This window comes from Odontesthes bonariensis, chromosome 1 (genome assembly GCF_027942865.1).
Source record: "Odontesthes bonariensis isolate fOdoBon6 chromosome 1, fOdoBon6.hap1, whole genome shotgun sequence".
Taxonomy (NCBI): domain Eukaryota; kingdom Metazoa; phylum Chordata; class Actinopteri; order Atheriniformes; family Atherinopsidae; genus Odontesthes; species Odontesthes bonariensis.
In genome coordinates, this window is record NC_134506.1 from 37,185,076 (window position 1) to 37,203,074 (window position 17,999).

General features: G+C 43.3%; 1 protein-coding gene across 1 annotated transcript; it reads right to left on the reverse strand.

Moving 5' to 3' along the window:
• Window positions 1-15,871: 15,871 nt before the first annotated feature.
• LOC142385493 (nuclear apoptosis-inducing factor 1-like) lies at window positions 15,872-17,415 on the reverse strand. The gene is made up of 3 exons (XM_075472096.1): window positions 16,809-17,415; window positions 16,561-16,643; window positions 15,872-16,090 (listed from the first exon to the last, which is right to left on the reverse strand). Exons 1-3 carry the CDS (start codon window positions 17,206-17,208, stop codon window positions 15,881-15,883), a joined length of 693 nt encoding a protein of 230 aa, XP_075328211.1. The 5' UTR covers window positions 17,209-17,415; the 3' UTR covers window positions 15,872-15,880.
• Window positions 17,416-17,999: the final 584 nt, after the last annotated feature.

Consider the following 17,999-nt stretch of genomic DNA (forward strand, 5'->3'; position numbering starts at 1 on the left):
AAACCTGGTTAGGGTTTTCCACTGCCATGGTTACACACCAGAGATACACATGTATCAAGTTTCACTTCAATAATTTCATTTAAAAGGTTCAACAAAAATCAATCAGTTTTTCTGACATTGAGTTTTCCTCCGATAAGAAAAACGGTGCAACTTAAAAATCCTTTGTTGTTACTGTGCTGCCAGCTTGCAGTTCTTAGTACCCCACTGCTTAATCTTCTTAGAAACATCTAAACAGCTTGTTGCTTCACAAAGAAACAACACCTAATATTCTACCGTGTTCCCCAATAACAGACAACCACAGTCAAACTGCTACAAAAAAAAGCACAAACCTGTGAACGAGAGTTGTTTTCAAAGGCTGAAGTATCGAATGTCTCTCCAGGGGATGCATGTAGTCACGGACAACATAGTGCGCAGCGGGCTGACAGCTTGTGTCCTTGTAGCAGCTTTTATCCCTCCGCCCCTCTTATAGTAAGGCAAGAGATCTGTGTCGTGATGTGCTACAAACTGTGTTTGTTGACATACAGTTTGGTAGCAGTGCGTGCACTCCCAGTTTGAATTGAATTGATTGGATAGTAGCAGTGGCAGAGATTCTGAATAATTATCTTGTGTTTAGGAGATTAAGTGGAGAATTGGACCTAAAAAAAGTCCATTTAGATTTCAGTATTACCCCAAATTTCCCTGTAACCCTGCCAGGTTTCCTTTTTTTTTCATGGACTGGTGGATTAAATTTCTTCTGAATCTGAAGTTAATAGAAAGGTCAGTACGTCAGCAACACCTGTGTATATATAGAAAACTACTTTATTGTTTGACCAACACGTTTCTATTTGAGGCCTTCACCCGAGTCATAAACCAAATCATTTTTGCCACAAGCCAAAATGGGTCGGTCAAGCAATAAAGTTAGGCCTATTCACTAAATATGCTACAAGCGTCACTGCAGGTCCGACCCTGACTTTCCCCCTCATCAAGCAGCTTGCAAGTAGGTGAAGTTGTGCCAGGAACTCCTACGCTTCTGGAATTTCTTACTTCCTTCTTATATATCTATGAGCTACTCTTTTATTTCCCACACCAGACCTTGCCATACAGCTCCTGTAGGCCTGTTTTTTCCATGGCTTTTTCAGTCACACTTCCATTCGAGATTACAGTAATGCTTCTCGGGAAGATAACTGGAATGAATCTGGAGAGAAGCTGTTGTCATCTAGTGGTGAATCTGTCTAACTGCAAGCACAACACAATGCTGTATGGTTTACCTACACAGGGTGAAATGACTCATTTTGTTTGCCGTGCATTACTGCACATAAAAGTGAGAAACTGTTATGTATCAGTTATGGAAAACTGAAGATCGGTTGTCCCAGATGGGTTAAATCTAAAATGTGTAGATATGAAATGTTAAAGGAATAAGCAACTCTCAGTGGTTTATAGGCCTTGTCCCATGATAGCTGATGAAAGTTGGTAACATATTTAGTCTTTTAGTTGATCACCAGGTCAGTCTGGCCATTAGTTACAGTAGAAAAAGTCTCATTGTAAGGTCTTTAATCAAATTAATTTATAAAACCTGTAATTCTTTTCACAAGATCAACACGTAATGATGATAAAGTTTCAGTTTTAAACACATTAACCAATACAGTATTATTCCATCTTCAACTGCTGATTTTACTTGCATTTGCTGCGAAAAATCTTAGATATTGAATATTTGGACATATAGAAACGTCTTATACCTACTCTTTCTGAGTGGTGCATGCTGTACGTAGGTTTTTGAGTACATAGAGGCATAATGTTGGTCTCTGGGTTTTTGGAATGGCAGAGCTGATACATACTGCAATAGTCAATAGCATGAATCATAAATATATCTATAAACTTAATCTAATTAGAGATTTATGGTCCTTATTGGAACATGGCACCGGTGGAGATAAAACTCAAGAACAGTCATGTATCTATATGACGGTTGGACTCTTATAGCTCTTTGTTTCCTCTATGAATAACTGGTGTTATGTATATTTTCTGCTTATCTTGCTCGTAAACATCTGGACACAAATACTAACCACAGGTTCTACTTTATCCATAATCCACTTCCCAGATTTCAAAATATTTAGGACATCTGATATTTATTATGAAATATAAAATTAAAATATATGACCAACAATACAGACTTGTTTTCTGTCTCTGTGGGAATATCTTTGCAATGATTAACTGACTCCATTTTCATATAGTTTTAGTTTGTCCCACTTCCTTGTTTGTGGTCATCTTGTATCCTTCTTTGATGATTTTTTTGTCTCTTTGTAGTAATTATAAAATGTTTTTGTTGTAAGTTTTAATTCTCCTTTACTATTTTTTTTATCAGTTCTAAGTAGTTATAGAGTTATAGTTGAGTTTCTTTTATGTAATTGTTTTTCTCTCCTTGCGGTAATTTTCTGTCCCTTGAGAAATTTTGTGTTTATGGTGTTTTGAAATTTTGTGGTTCATTTGCATCTCTTTGATATTTTTCTCTCCTTTCGGTGTTAATAGTGACACCAGTACGAAAAACTGCAACATATTGTCAGCCATTGTCTGAGCTGCCAGGGACCTCCTATTCTTTATCAGGGTTGCTGTGTAAATCCCTAAATTAGCAACTGTTGCCGCTCGCGCGCCATTTGCTCAGTTGGAAGCCGTCGTCCTCGAAAAAAATGGTAAGTAAACGTTTCCTTAATAATAGAGTGAAACTGTACGTTGTGTCAACCGACGATAAGTCTTTTCAGTTTTTATTTTATTGCCCTCTGTCGTACATTTTGAAAGAGTTTGGAAAACGGTCATTGCTAGCTTAAATCAGTGATTTAAAGGGATAGTTCGCCTCTTTTGACATGAAGCTGTATGACATCCCATATTAGCAATATCATTTATGAACATTTTCTTACCCCCTGCTGCGTCCTGTGAGCCGAGTTCCAGCCTCGTTTTGGCGTTGACGAAGGTAGTCCGGCTAGTTGGCTGGGGCTAGAAAAATAAAGCGTTTTGCTTCTCAAAACAATTTGCGTTCAAAAGAGTAATACATTTGCATCACAAAATCGTTCTTGATGAAAAAGTCAGACCTCACATCGCTTGGCGCTATTTTTGCCTCCCTTGATATCAATGCGTCCAATGTAAACGGTGCAGACCGAAGTGCAGACCGAGCACTCCCCTGCTTCCAAGCAGCAAACACCGTAACAGGTGCGGCTATCGGCAGGTGGCTTGACGCATTGATACTGAGGCCTGGCGAATGTTGCCTTCATTGACCTCACTACCTGTTCTGTTGTTGTGGTAGATAAGTGTAGTATTTCTAGATATCACGAGTAATAGTCTGATATCACAAGGTATTGCTTTCCTTTGTATTCACAAATGTCTGTGGCTATCTTTTGCCAAGGTCTCTCAGGTAGGGGTGTTGACTGTAACTGTTCTCTGCGCTGAGTGCATCTGTTTGTCTGACAAAAGTGGCATGTCTCAATTTTTCTTTTAATGTCCCCTGACATGTTAGGCCACACACAGTCTCTTGTGCATTTCCCTACACTTGGACAGGCTCTGATGTCCCTCGTGTACGCGGTTTAGCACCTCCTGTCTCAAGGCCTTTGGAATTACAATGCGATAGCCCAGCGTCATCAGGCCTTCACACTCAGGCTACGACTACACGAAAACGTTTTTCACTGTAAACGATACTTTTTCTTATCGTTTGGCTGTCGTGGCCACACGGAGCCGGCGTTCCCACTACCCCAAAACGATAGTTTTTGAGAACGGGTTCCAGAGTGGGAAGATTTGAAAACGGCGTTGTTTCGTTTCCATTGTTACAGCGAAAACGGATTTGTTTATATCTGCGTCAGCCACATGGCTAACGCAGTGACGTATACACATACGTGAGTGACCAGAACAAAATCCGGAAGAAGAAGACAACACAACAAGGACAGACAGCGATCATCATGGACCCCACAACATTGATAGCAGCACTGCTGCCGACACTGCTAACTACAGCGGCTGTGGAAGGAACAACGTGAGCTTCGCGCTGGTAGAAGTAGGGGCGTACACGCATGCGCATTGCTTCTTCTACTGTTCTGGTGTAACCGGTGGGGGTGGCTTACAGCGCACCTAGAGGTGTTTCGTGTGTACTGCATCGTTTCATCGTCTCTCATCATGTAGTAGTCTTTAACACTCTCTGAAGTGCTATTCACTCGTTTGGACCATCCATCCCTGATCAGCTTTCTCACGCGCTGGACCTGTGGGTCCTCCTGTGTGGCTGTCCTGACCCTCTCCAGCTTACTTTGTGAGACAGGCCAGCTGTGAGTCACTGCGTTCACGTGGCATGCAATGACTGCTTCTGTGGTGCTGTCTCTCTCCTTCAGCGGGCTGCGTGACAGTGTGTCGGCTATGACCAGCGTTTTTCCTGGTGCATACTCTGCCTTTGCATTGAAGCGCATGAGCCGCATCAAGAGTCTTTGACACCTAACAGGCACTGTGTCTGGGTCTTTGCTGTTTATCAGTGGAACCAGTGGCTTGTGATCTGTTATGAGTTGGAATTTGTCCATCCCTACCAAGTACTTCTGGAACCTTTCACAGGCCCATACTCCCGCCAAACACTCCTTCTCTATTTGCGCGTACCTGGTTTCCGCGTCTGATAGTCTCCTGGAGCAGTACGCTACTGGCTTTCAGCTCTCTCCATGCAGCTGGAACAGGACTCCTCCCATCCCATAGCTACTCGCATCAGCTGACACTGTGGGCGGTCCCTGTGGATCGTAGTGGGCCAGTACAGGCGAGGTGACGAGGGCTTCTTTCAAGCTCTGAAACGCTCGCTGCTGTCGCTGGTCCCAGGTCCAGGCCATCTTCCCCTTTAGAAGATCATACAGTGGGGCTGCAACAGTTGCCATGTCTGGAATGTATTTGCTCATGTAGTTAATCATGCCTAATGCATGTTTAAGTTTGTGTACGTTGGTGGGCACTTCCAACTTTCTGATGGCGCTCACCTTCTCTGGGTCTGCTCTTACCCCGTTGGCGTCAACGATGTGGCCCAGGAAGCGTAGCTGTGGTTGTGCATAAACACATTTTTCTTCGTTCAGCTTAAGGCCTACTTGCTTCATCCTTTCGAGTGTGCTTTGCAGGCGTCTGTCATGTGTGGCCTTGTCTTTTCCATGCACAATCACGTCATCCATGTATGCTGCAACTCCTTCCAGACCACCTAGCAGTTCATGCATCTTGCGCTGGAATATCTCTGGGGCTATGTTTATCCCAAACGGAAGGCGAGTGAAGCAGTACCTCCCGAAAGGTGTGATGAATGTGGTTAGGATTCTGCTTTCTTCATGCAGCAGAATCTACCAAAAGCCTGAGGCAGCGTCGAGGGAGGTGAACATGGTGGAGCCAGCCAGCTTGGCCAGCGTCTCGTCTGTGGTAGGTAGCTGGTAAGTTTCTCTCTTTAGGTTTTCATTCAGCCTCTGGATCCCTACACAGATTTTGACTGCGCCTGACGGCTTCATGACTAGCACCATTGGCGCGCACAATTCTGTCGGTTGTGTCACTTTCACGATTATGCCCTGTTCTTCCATGCGCTGTAGCTCAGCTTGGACTTTGGGTAGGAGTGGCAGTGGAACTCTCCTGGCTGTGTGTACGGCGTGCGGCACAGCGTCGTCTCGTAGGTGTATCTTCACCGGGTTGGTCTTCATCGTGCCCTGGTGAACAGCTGCTGCCTTCACTTGCTGTACTCGCTTCACTAGCCCCATCTCCACTGCTGTATCTCTGCCCAGTAAGTTATTGACTGTATGCCCTCTAGCTAGCCTAGAAATCTAGACGCCCCTAGCGACCGCAAATTGAATTTGCTCCCGGGCTATTCTAGTCACTTGTGATCGTTTTGCGAGGCTGCAAATCGAAACTTAATCGGGCCAATCAAATCGTGAGGAGCGTGGTCGGAAGCCGGGCTACCTAGTGACGACAGAGGTGCGACGTTTCATTGTGTAGTTCCAGAGAGAGGTAAACAATGGCTGCGCCCAGCAAACAGTCTTTCGATTTGGCTTTGGCAGCGACTCTAGAAAATGTAGATATACAGTTTTCTTTGCAAGACGAACAGAAAACTGCACTTAATTTTTTTTATTTTTTAAAAAAGGACGTTTTCGGAGTTTTGCCCACCGGGTATGGTAAAAGTTTAATTTACCAGCTTGCTCCGTTGGTTCGTCGCGCTGACTACGTAATCCTTCTTCATCGCTCTGATTGGTTGTTGCGCCATCCTATTGCGTGGCGTTGAGTGCAGAGGCAACTTGACAGACAACCGTTTATCCCGCCCACACTGCTATCCAGCGTCACTAGACCCCTGTACAACTTTTTGCTGTACGGGTCTGGCTTGTTAGGCTACCCTCTAGCTATGTTAAAAATGTGCTTTCTTTGCTTGTGTAATGTACTAGCTGTAAATTGTCCCATAATGTCCAATATTCCTCCTGGACTCTCTAATGGGTCCTGGTGTGGCTCTACCTTTCTTTCTGGGTTGAGTGCCTTGAACGTTGGCGTGTACCCTATGTGGATCTGCTCTGTCCACTGCTCTGCACTGCTTTGTTTCTGTTTACCCACAGCACCAAGGTAGAAACCTTCATCCTCTTCATTGCCCTGGTTAACTTCCCTCACAATCTTTGTGAAGCATTTTCTTTCCCAATGCCCCTTCTTCCCGCACTTCTCGCATTCAGAATCCATGGCTGGGCATTTGGCTGCATATTTGTGTTTTTCTTTACCGCACCGACTGCACTTGCTCTCCCCTTGATAGCTGTGCTGCTGTCCTTCTGTCCACTCTCCCTGCGGTTTCCCTCCTTTCTTCACGAATCTCCTTTGTTTCACTGCTTACACTGCCAGCGGCGCCTGTTGCTCTTGCTGCGTTATCTGCTGTGCTACCTCTTCAGCTTGCCTCACCATAAGCGCTGCCTTTTCGAGGGTTAAGTCCGAAGTTAACTGCAGTTTTCTGGACAGTTCTTTATCCCTTATTCCCACGTCCAATTTGTCTCTTATGTGTTCGTTTTTCTTATCTTCAAAGTCACAGTTCTCACTCAGTTTGTGTAGGGCTTGGATAAATGTCTCCACCATTTCCCCTGTTTCTGTTGCCTTTGGTAAAAGCACGCTCTTTCATGAATTGTGTTTCGTTTTGGTATGAAGTACACATCAAATTTCTCTAACACAGTCTCATAATCATCCTCATCCTCTTCCTCAGTGAAGGTGAATGTCTTGAAAATATTTTCGGCTTCGTTGCCCATTGCATAAATTAGCATGCTAACCTGGACGTCTGCATCCTCATAGCTTAGCTTGGAAGCTGACCTGAATCGCGTGAATCTCTGTCTCCACGACGGCCAGTCTCCCGGCTTTTCGAAGTTAAAGTTTTACGGAGGCTTGAACTTCGCCATTGTAGTGTGTTCTATCCTACAGCACTTCTGAAACCATGTCAAATAAACTGTTGGCCGACACAGCTTATTGAACTCGACTTGTGTGCTTTATTCACAACTCGCACATGAACATACATGTCTCAGGTCTCGTTAGTCTAACTCGCGAACTCTCGCGTTACTTCCTGTATATAGTAAGTGACTACGTAATGCACCATTTACATTACTGATACCTTGACACAACCAATGCTCTGACACGGAGCCATCAACCTCCCACGTTATGTCATGCCCTGGTCCAGAGCTAACATCAGATAATCAGCCACATACGATCGACTCCGAGCCAGAACCAACGGAAATTAAAAGGGGTAAAGTGTATACATTTCCAAGAGAGTGGCTTGACCAGCTTCCCTGGCTAAAATACAGTAAAGCCGATAATATAATGCACTGCATTTACTGTAAAGTGTGGCAAAATAGTGCATAGACAGAACTTCTGTCCCGATTACCCAGCAGGCGAGACCAAAGAGAGCCTTAAAAAGGAAAGGGAAGCACTTACATTAAGCCTCGTTTCCACTATGCAGTACGGGTCGGGTTGCGTTGGGGTCGGCTTGCGTTCCCACTGTACAAAGGGGACCCTCAGGGGTGGGCGGAGTGCGTGCCAAAGCGTCCATCACACATCCATAATTTCGAACCACCTCCAAGCTTCTTCAGCTTAATGCGACACTGGCTCTCGGTCCGGTTGAAACCACTCCATTTTTGCGGCAATCAGCTGGAAAACTTTTTCGTTTTGCACAGCGCCATCGAGCTCCTGCTGCACAGCCTCCTCACCAACAACAGAGAGCAGAGCCTGGAACCGGTCCTGTGTGCTAGGTACCCCAAGCAGCAGGGTTACGAAAATGGTTACGGTACGGATCGGTACGGTTTCGTGGTAATGGAAACACTGAAATCGTGAAGAGGTGAAGAATAGGAACAACCATCAGCTAATCAACTGTAAAATGGAGAAAACCTTCGCCCATAGGAGACGAGAAGTTATTGAAGGTATACCCTTCATAGCCGAGTTCACAAACAGATGGCCAGCCCTGTTTTCTGAGAATCATGTTTGTTTTTTTGATAGTTGTACATTTATTGAACAAAATGCTCTCAATTTTGAGAAAAAAAAAGACTCAACTATGTCTGTGTTGGTGTAATTCTTTTGAACCAGGTGAAAACCATGGAGCCATGGAGACAATTTCATGTATGTGGTCAATCTGTCTGCATCACAATGCACAGTATATTAGAATAAATGCAAACCATCAACGCACCACTTCAAAAGTTGGAGCCAATAGTAGACTTATGGTTACATTTCCACAAAGTGTGACCAGTTGAAAGTGATGTGAGATCATTTTAAGTTTCATGTGAAATTCTGTCTTCAGGTAAATGCAGAGTTCACTCGCAGTACCACAATCCCCCTGCTATCAACATTTCTGGCTCAACTGGATCATTACTCCAGCCAACTGATAAAGGCTATGTACACACGTAGCCGGGTATTTTTAAAACTGGGTATATTTCCCCCCCTCCGTTTATAAAATAATTTGTATTCACATTACTTTCGAAAAAAAAAAACTTCCACACATAACGGAACATCTGCGTTTTCACCTGTCTTGACAACCCAAATGCATGCTGTTTTGCACAATCTGCCCTCGTCAGCTAAATAATAAAGTGTGCACGCAACTTTTTGAAGACACTGACAGGTGATCGCATGACAGTGGACTGCCACTCGATATGAGGACGTAATAATTCTGACAGCGACAGGAGTGAGGACCGGGACATGTGGAAATTGTCACGCCATTCCTCTGGGAGTACGACTTGGGCGCGTAAAATCAAGGCAGTAAACAGCGCCTGCACAATAACAACCACCACAGTTCTCAAGGCATCCATGCTTCTTCAGTAAACAAAGGTCGCACATTTGACTTCAGAGCAGATTTGTTGTTGTTTTGGCGCATGTTGTGACATATTGTGTTCAAAAATGCCAAACTCCGGTTATCTCTGTCTACACGCAGTTGCAAAAACGGAGTTTTCAAAAATCTTCACTTTGCCCGGAGTTTTTAAAAATATTCGTTTATGATGCGTTTTTATGCGTTTTCATGTGGACGACAGATCCAAACGTAGAAAAATATATTCGTTTTAGCAGATACCCGGCTACGTGTGGATGGGACCAAAGGTTTTCAAAAAAAAGGGAGGGGCAGCTGGAATCAGAATCAGCCAGATCATGGTAGCCATGGACCAGGGGCCTCATGTACAAAGGGTGCGTACGCACAAAAAGTGGGGTACGCACGTTTTCACATCAACGATCAGATGTATCAAGAGCGAAATGTTCGTGGAAATGTGCGGTGCCTCACGCCAACTTCATGGCTGGCGTACGCACTTTTCTGCAGCTGTTGATTCTTTGGCGACACTTAGAGGTGATGTTGGGAAACTGTTTTAATAAATGAATGTGAACACAATTAGTCCTCAGACAATGGTGCACATCTGAAACACATGAACAATTAACACACGTGTCTGCAATTACACGAGTGGATATAAAAGCATGTGCAAAGTGCTGCAATGCATACCATAAAAAAAACAATGGCTGCTTTAGCAATACTGGAAGACATTGCAAATGGCGCAATAAGGAGAGAGCGTGTGTTTAAAAACAGAGAGGACCTGCTGGCACATGAGGACAACTGGCTCATCAGCAGCTTTAGGTTCCCGAGGGCAATCATCCTCGAACTATGCGCAAAGCTCCAGCCGAAGTTGGAGCGCAACACAAGGAGCCATGCACTGTCTGTGCCTGTACAGGTGATGACCACGTTGGGGTTCCTGGCAACTGGGGGATTCCAGAGGGAGCTGGCTGACCGATCGGGACTGTGCCAGTCGACCCTGAGCCGACCCATGCCAGCCTTGTGGGACGGAATTATCCGCATCTCAGCCAGGTATATTCAATTCCCATACAATGCAGTTGAACAGGCCAACATTAAAGTGCAATTTGTAGTGAGAGACGGTTTTCCAAATGTAATCGGAGCTATCAACTGCGCACACGTTGCTATAAAAGCACCATCACATGATGAATTTTTGTACATCAACAGGAAGCAACTTCATTCCATAAATGTACAGATTATGTGATGCACAAATGCAATTAACTAACATTGTGGCGAGGAGGCCTGGTTCAATTCACGACTCATACATTCTGAGTAACAGCATTGTTGGGGACAGATTACAAGCTGGCACTGTGCGCGATGGGAGGCTTTCTTGGTAATTAACTTTATTCGTGTAATTGTCCGAATATTATTCCCTTTGACGTGCGTTGAGCATGTGCGCCCCCAATTTCTATCCCGTCTTCACAGCATCGATACTAGTCGTTGGTTAAAGCTGCCGTCGGCAACTTTTTTTTAATCGTATTAGCTTGAACGGTCATGGGATTCTGGAAGTAGAATATTAGATAGGCTGTTTAGGAAAAATAACGAATTCTGTAGCTCCCTGTAATCGTGCTCGCGCTCCCGGGTGTTTTTAACCAATCACGTTAGGTTTATAATTTATCTATTATCTGAGCAGAACAGTCACCAACCACATCTTCCATGCTGAGTGTGAGTCTGCCCCCAGCTTGTGTGCGCGCACACTGGTGTGAACTCACGTGCACAACCTCGTCCACAGAGGGGGAGGGACCTGAAAGTTGTATCAGTTCGAATTTTCCGACTTTAGACTCGTAATTTTGAAAGCCTGCCGACGGCAGCTTTAAAGCTGCAGTCTGCAAGATTTGTTGTTGTCATACGTAAAGTCCTACTTTTTGGCATTTTAAGAGTTTACATGATCTATCAGAACGCTTGAAGTTGAAAACGGTGACCTCCGTAGTTGCAAAATGCAAGAAATGCTTATTTTTTAACCGAAAAATAAAAGGTTATTCAACTTCTTGTCCCGCCCCTTCAAAATACATGAGAACTCGTGCACGTCTACGTGCAGGCCAGATGCGCTTACACGACTCCTCATTCATCAACTCACCTGTCATTTGCGATCATGGAAGACACAGTAAGTAGACTAGCCCGTAATGAAGTTCAATAGTCCAGATAAATAAGCGTGGGGACGAGCCTACCTTGTATCGCGCGTGCACAATCGGTGATTGACAGGCAGCAGAGCCCAGCTCGTCACCTGATTGGTTACGTTTTACTGGTCCGGTCTGCAATTTTGTAAACAAACCTGCTGGCTTTGGAGGGACCTAGCGGGACAAATAGGGGACCTAGAGAACTCATTTTTTTTGTATTGGGGTATTTAATGTACTACTTTCAGAATCCGCTGACAGTTCCAGGCATTATGCTTGAAAAAGAGTTGCAGACTGCAGCTTTAAGGTTAGTTTGTTTTTTGCTGGTTAAACTACAGCGCAAGATCTTGACCACTGATTAGAAAGTGTTTTGGAGTAGATTCAACCTGGGGTCATTTGAACCGTGACATCCAGCCAAGTAGCCCACCCGCAGTTTTTTTGATATTGGCTGAACATCAGCTGAGTTACTGAGTTATCCCGAATAGCTTAGTACAAGCGCCAACGGACCCTGGCAGTATCTCCAAAATTACCACACTAAAATCACATGCCATGACACCAAACTTCTACAGGAGTACAAATATGGTCTGTACTCACAAAACGATGCATTTGGAAGTTTGTACATAGTCCAGGAGTTTATTATTATCATCAACACAAGCCTGATAGCTTTTCTGCTGCTAAAGCTGCGTCGACGTCACTTCTGGGAGCTGGGAGCTTCAAAGTAAGATGAGGGTTGATCTACTACTGTAGACAACAAAGCAAGGCTGCTCAATTTCTCCATTATTAAAATAAATTCACAACTCTACAACATAAAAATTCATGTAGAATATAGCATATAGGCCTACTTTGTTGTCAATTTAAGTAGCTTAGAGCGCAAGTTTACTTTTATTTTCCATTTTTTTCTTCTTCCTCGTCAAATTTCTGTCGTCATCTGGTATAAGTGATACAATTGGCTATGAATTGCGCGCAAAGCAGCATGGGAAGAACCTGACGTCATTTGATAGACATTCGTAGCGCCCAATAAACGGCTCTAGGCATTCGTAAACCACGCCTCAAATACGAGAAAACGCACACCTAGTTCCCAGACCACCATCTCATCAAGATTGTGGACGCGTCAGCCAGGCTAGTGCATTACAGCACATGAAAACTTCGGAGCGGTCTGTCTCAACCTAGATGTGTTGTGGGCTGCCCTCGTGAGCCTCCACGACCGAGAGAGTGCTGCTCTTCGCGGTCGGAACGAAGTCTCCAATAGGTTTTCAAAATATCCAACATCTATAGCTAAAAAGACAGAAACCGAATGCAAGGACTTAAATACCTTGACAACTAAATAGGCTATTTTTTGTGTCGTAAATAAACACACATAGTCAAATAACTACTTTTATTTAACCAAAATGAAACGCATGCACGAGAGCATAAACATAACGTGCCTTCATCTCAAGTATGGTACTTCTACTCTGGTTCTCCTACTGTACACCACGCATGTTGTACTACTAACAGGCTCCACCTAGTGGAGGGGGTGAATGTAACACATTGCATATACCACATATTCCCCATAATAATTCTAGCGACCTGTAATGGCTTGATCAGGCTACTTTACTTTGGTAGCATACACCTCTGTAACACTCACCTGGCTTTGAATTGGCTTGATTTTGGACTATTACTTGACGATAGGGAAACCACAATCACATTTTTTTATATATAGTTTAGGTAAACTGCTTGTAGCATTATTTCAAGAATTAATAGTAACATGATTTAAAAAAAAAAAGAATACTCTGGTTGCAGGTCTTACAGATATGCCGCATATCGGCAATTCACCTGGTGGATGCATGGAAGACTTGGAAGAAGAATCCGAAGAGTCGTTCCTGCGTGTGCAGTGAACAAAATAAGAAGCGTCTTCCCAGAGCCAAGTGGGATTTACACAGGGTTTAGAGACACAGATAATGAAGACACAAAAGTAGATGCATCTTGGAGAAACTTCAATTATTCTTAAAGGATAAGATCGGTTTTTTGACATTGGGCCCTTGATTTCACAATATAACATGATGTTCTACTCACCCCTGCTTGTTGTTGAACATTTGGAGCTGTTCCGAAGATATTCGCGAGGCGTCTGCCTGCTCTCTTGAGATATTCGGCCATGAAACGGTTTCCTATGGGCAAGCTTATACAGGCACAAACTATGCTGTTTATAATTTATTAATTACTCTACACTAGCACTGATAACGTGGAGGTGCGTCGCTTACTTAAAAAAATCCGGGTTACTAATTTTGAATTTTAGCCGAATGAATAAATAGGCAGCAGGTCTGTGGGCTGTCTGTGGCAGTAGCACGACGAGGACGTCAGTAACACCCACTTTACGACAAAAAAATCAAAATTACAATAACCCGGATTTTTTTAAGTAAGCACATAGTGCCAACACTTACTGCAGTGTGAAGACGTGAGGTGAGGTCGTTGTCTGTGATGAGTGGCGGGTCGATGTTTCGCCTGACGTTGCCGTAGCAACAGCTTGTCTGGGGCCGGATTCACAAAGCATTCTTAAGAAACAAAAAGTTCTTAACTGGTACTTTTATCTTAACTTTTGTCATAAGAAAAAGGCTAAGAACATTCCATATTCTCAAATAAAATTCTTAAGTTTTTTCTTAACTTTCATGTTATCTTTTGTCTTAAGAACGATGTTAAGAATAATTGATATTCTTGAAAGCTTAGTTCTTAAGATTCTTCTTAGTTTTCCTCTTAACTTTAAGACAACCCTTCACCACATCTTAACACAGCAACAGAAGAAAGGTAAGCCTTTAATATTATTTATTTGAGCACATTTCTACAAAAAAGAGAGAACCTTTGTTTAAACTTGTGTTATGTAAGTTTGTTACCAATGTTTTTTGTGTATGTTTTATTAATTATATTGGGTAGGTTATATACATTAGGCTCCAACTTACTGTTAGCTATTATTTACAATGGGCCTTAGCCTTAGCATGTTTAGTATATAGGCTATTGAATGTAGCCCACAGCACTGAGATATGTTGACCATAGATCATGAGGCCAAGGCCTATTTAAGTTAATAATTTAATCAGTCATTTCATGACATTTGGATCACAGTCATTTCATTACGCTACAGTCGTATAGTGTGGATTATTTATTAATGACTATAATGTACACACTGACTGACTTTTAATGACTATGTAGAGGCCTACTCATTAATTGATTACTGACCTTGTTGTCTCTTCCAATTTCTAGATGGAGATGTTATGGCTTGCAGCTAGGGAGGAAAATCCACGAAGGCCTCTAAGAGACAGGATGGACCCCTTAGACTGCCTGACCATATGTTAATGAGGCAGTACAGGCTCCCCAGGCCTGCAATTTTATTTGTCATACGTTTACTGGCAAATGATCTACAGAGGCCGACAAGACGCTCATCACCCCTCCCTGTAGCCTTACAGGTTATGCTGGCCTTAAGGTTTTTTGCATCGGGGACTTTCCAGATGGTGCTAGGGGGCACTTTAGGGGCCAGCCAGTCCTCGGTGTGCCGTGCTGTGAGGGATGTGACAACTGCTTTGTGTAGGAGAGCAGGGATGTTTATTAAGTTCCCCACAACTGCAGCACAATGCATCAAGCAGCACTTTTCAGATATTGCGGGTTTCCCAAATGTGTTGGGGGCAGTTGATGGGACCCACGTTGCAATTAAAGTAAGTCAGGGTTGTTTTGTAAAATGTGCATACTCCTTAATTGTATTGAGAGTTAAAGATTATTTGTTTTATTTACAAAATGCTTCTGTTTTATAGGCACCACATGAGAATGAGGAGTTGTATGTGAACAGAAAGAACTATCATTCCATCAACGTCCAAGTCATCTGTGATGCAACACTCAAAGTGATTGACCTTGTGGCAAAGTGGCCAGGGAGCACCCATGACTCCTTCATGCTGAGCAATTCCGGGACCGGCATAAAATTTAATGAAGGAGAAATGCCAGATGGGTGGCTACTAGGTATGGAATTATACCACATATTTCTAAATGTACTTTATGTGTTGTTATTTACAGCATTATCATAATAGACCTTCATGTCATACCGGTATAGGTGACAGTGGCTACCCCCTGAGGCCGTGGCTCATGACACCAATTCTGCACCCGGCCTCTGTGGCAGAAACAATGTAAAACAAGGAGTGTTGTTGAAAGATGCATCGGTGTGGTTAAATCCCGATTTCGCTGTATAGACCGCTCCGGAGGAGTGCTGCAATACTGCCCTGGAAAGGCATTCAAAATTATAGCATGTGCATTCATATTGCATAATATCTGCTTAGCATATCATGTTCCCCTACCCAACATCCCCCCCAATGATGACCATGAGGAAGAGGAAGAGGAAGAAGACGGCCTTAATCGCCAATCAGGAATGAAAGTAAGGCAGGATCTCATCCGACAACGATTTACATAGGCCTAATGTACATAACTCTTTGTTTTGGCATACAATAAATCCAATAAACATTCAATATGTGCATCATTGAAATTTTTATTTTAATATTCTCTTTTTTTTTAGTTCAAGTTTTTCTTTGGCAATTGCTAATTTCTGTTTCTCCACCTCCAAAAGCTGCTCCTGTACTCGGCGTAGTGCAGAGAGTTCTTGCAGGATTTCGGCCTGCAGTGACAACATCTCCTCTGTCTTGTTGTTTACTGTGATGTCAGGCAATACGCCTGAGAAGGACAGGACATCATCGGGGTTCTGTAACAATATACAAAACAAATTCCTAAATGGTTAGGTGTTGAAGAAAAGAAAACATTTAAAGCAACACAATGTAGCAATAGCTAATCGTGATGATTCGCGAACGATATACTAGCGACTAAAACTAGCAAAACCGGTTGAAATTAGCTTACTTACAAAATATGACAAACTAGTTAGCCAACAACTGCCCTAGCACAGTCAAACATCAAGCAAGTGCAACACAAGACATGGCAAGATGACACATAAGACAGCAAATAAGTTAAGGTCTGAGAAAAACTCCAAAGTGCAGAAATGAGGTCATTCTCTACACTAAACGTAAATGTCGCGGCTCATTTTTTTATAGCCGTTTTTGTAAGGTAAAATCGCTAACCCTAACCCTATTTCTTAGGGTAAAATAGTTACATTGGATTGATTTAACACTGGTCAGTGTGTGAAATCAGGTGGTGCATAACCGCTTTAAGTTAACTTACTTCTTGTTCCTCGGAGTTGGGGACTTGCGTTGCAAAGGACTGGATGGGGTCTGCTGGTACATCGTACAGAAATACAACAGAATCTGTAACAGAATCAAGGACACTATTAAATATGACAGGTACATCTGTGTGATAACAACTGTGTTGTACTGTGTTAAACTCGGCAATAGTACTATCTAGGCATATTGCCTATAGAAACAACGTCTTTATACATTGTAACAAGTCATCGATATGGCTAGCTGAGTTACCTTCGTTGTTGTCTGTTGCTGCTCCAGTGTCCAGTCCTCCCTCCTCTCCCGTCACGGACCTCTCCCCGATTATTGACACTATTTTCTCTTCGATGGGATCAAGGTGAATAGTACACACCCCCCCACCCGTCTTCCCCTGTTCCCTAGCCCTTTCGGCTCCCTTTTTTTTGGCCAGCGACTTAATATCCGCCCACTTTTTTTTTACAGCTTCGGCGTCTCTGCTAAACCCTCCCACAGATGACACAGACTGGGCGACCCTCGCCCACCCCCTCTTCTTATTTTCGGCAGTCACCCCCATGTTGTCAAACTTCCCTAGAAGAAGTATCTTCCTCCCCGCAACCTCCTCCACCAAAACCTCCAATTCCTGCTTGGAGAAATTTCTCGACCGCTTTGCCTCCATCTTCACAAATATCGTTATTGCCGTTGGTCTCGCGCAAGTTTTTTTCCCAACATTCTAAGAAGTTCTTAAGTCATAAAAATACGAAGTTCCTAAGAAATGCCATTGTTCTTACGAAAATATTGAGGAATTTCACTTAAGATAAATCTTAGGAACTTCCTGATTTTTTTCTTAAGAATCTTCCTAAGATTTATCTTAAGAATAGTTTTGTGAATCCGGCCCCTGCTCAGGATAGCACCCACCATCTCCTTTCGGTTTCGTTTTTTAGCGCGCAGTTCACTCGCTTCCCTGGAACTTTAGGGAAAGCATCGGGTTTTAGCTTACGCTTATAGCCAGTCGTTCCGATGAGCTCTTTCATCAATTGCGGGCGACAAAAATCCTCGAACGCCTCAGGAGAAAAGTGACGGGAACACAGCCACGGAGTTTTTGGGAAGCTGTGTCCGTCCACAAGCATCTTCCCACTTTTTTCTCCTCCTCTTGTCCTTTGGAAATGAGTGTATGCTGACATCAGTCCCCTTGTTGCCTTTTGATTGAAAATGACAACCAAAAGCAGCACAGTGTGGCATTTTACCAAAAACCTACGTCAGATACTAATACCAAGTGCAGTTCTAAAAACAAAGATTTTGAGTCCTACAACTACGTTACGTCACAGCCCCCAGAGTGCATTGCGCGCAGAAAACATGGCGTCTTACGTTGGTCAAAATTGTACGAAATATTGTAGCTTTTTAAAATAATGCCAATTATTAAATATTATTTTATGTGTTTCTAACAACATATTTTAGTATAAAACAATA

Bases quoted from the DNA above. Each gene is read 5' to 3' on its own strand.
- LOC142385493 (XM_075472096.1), bottom strand. From the start codon at position 17,208: ATGGAGGCAAAGCGGTCGAGAAATTTCTCCAAGCAGGAATTGGAGGTT. The intron at 16,644-16,808 runs GTAACTCAGCTA...ATTCTGTTACAG, and splicing joins AGCAACAGACAACAACGAAG to ATTCTGTTGTATTTCTGTAC. The intron at 16,091-16,560 runs GTAAGTTAACTT...ATATTGTTACAG, and splicing joins CCAACTCCGAGGAACAAGAA to AACCCCGATGATGTCCTGTC.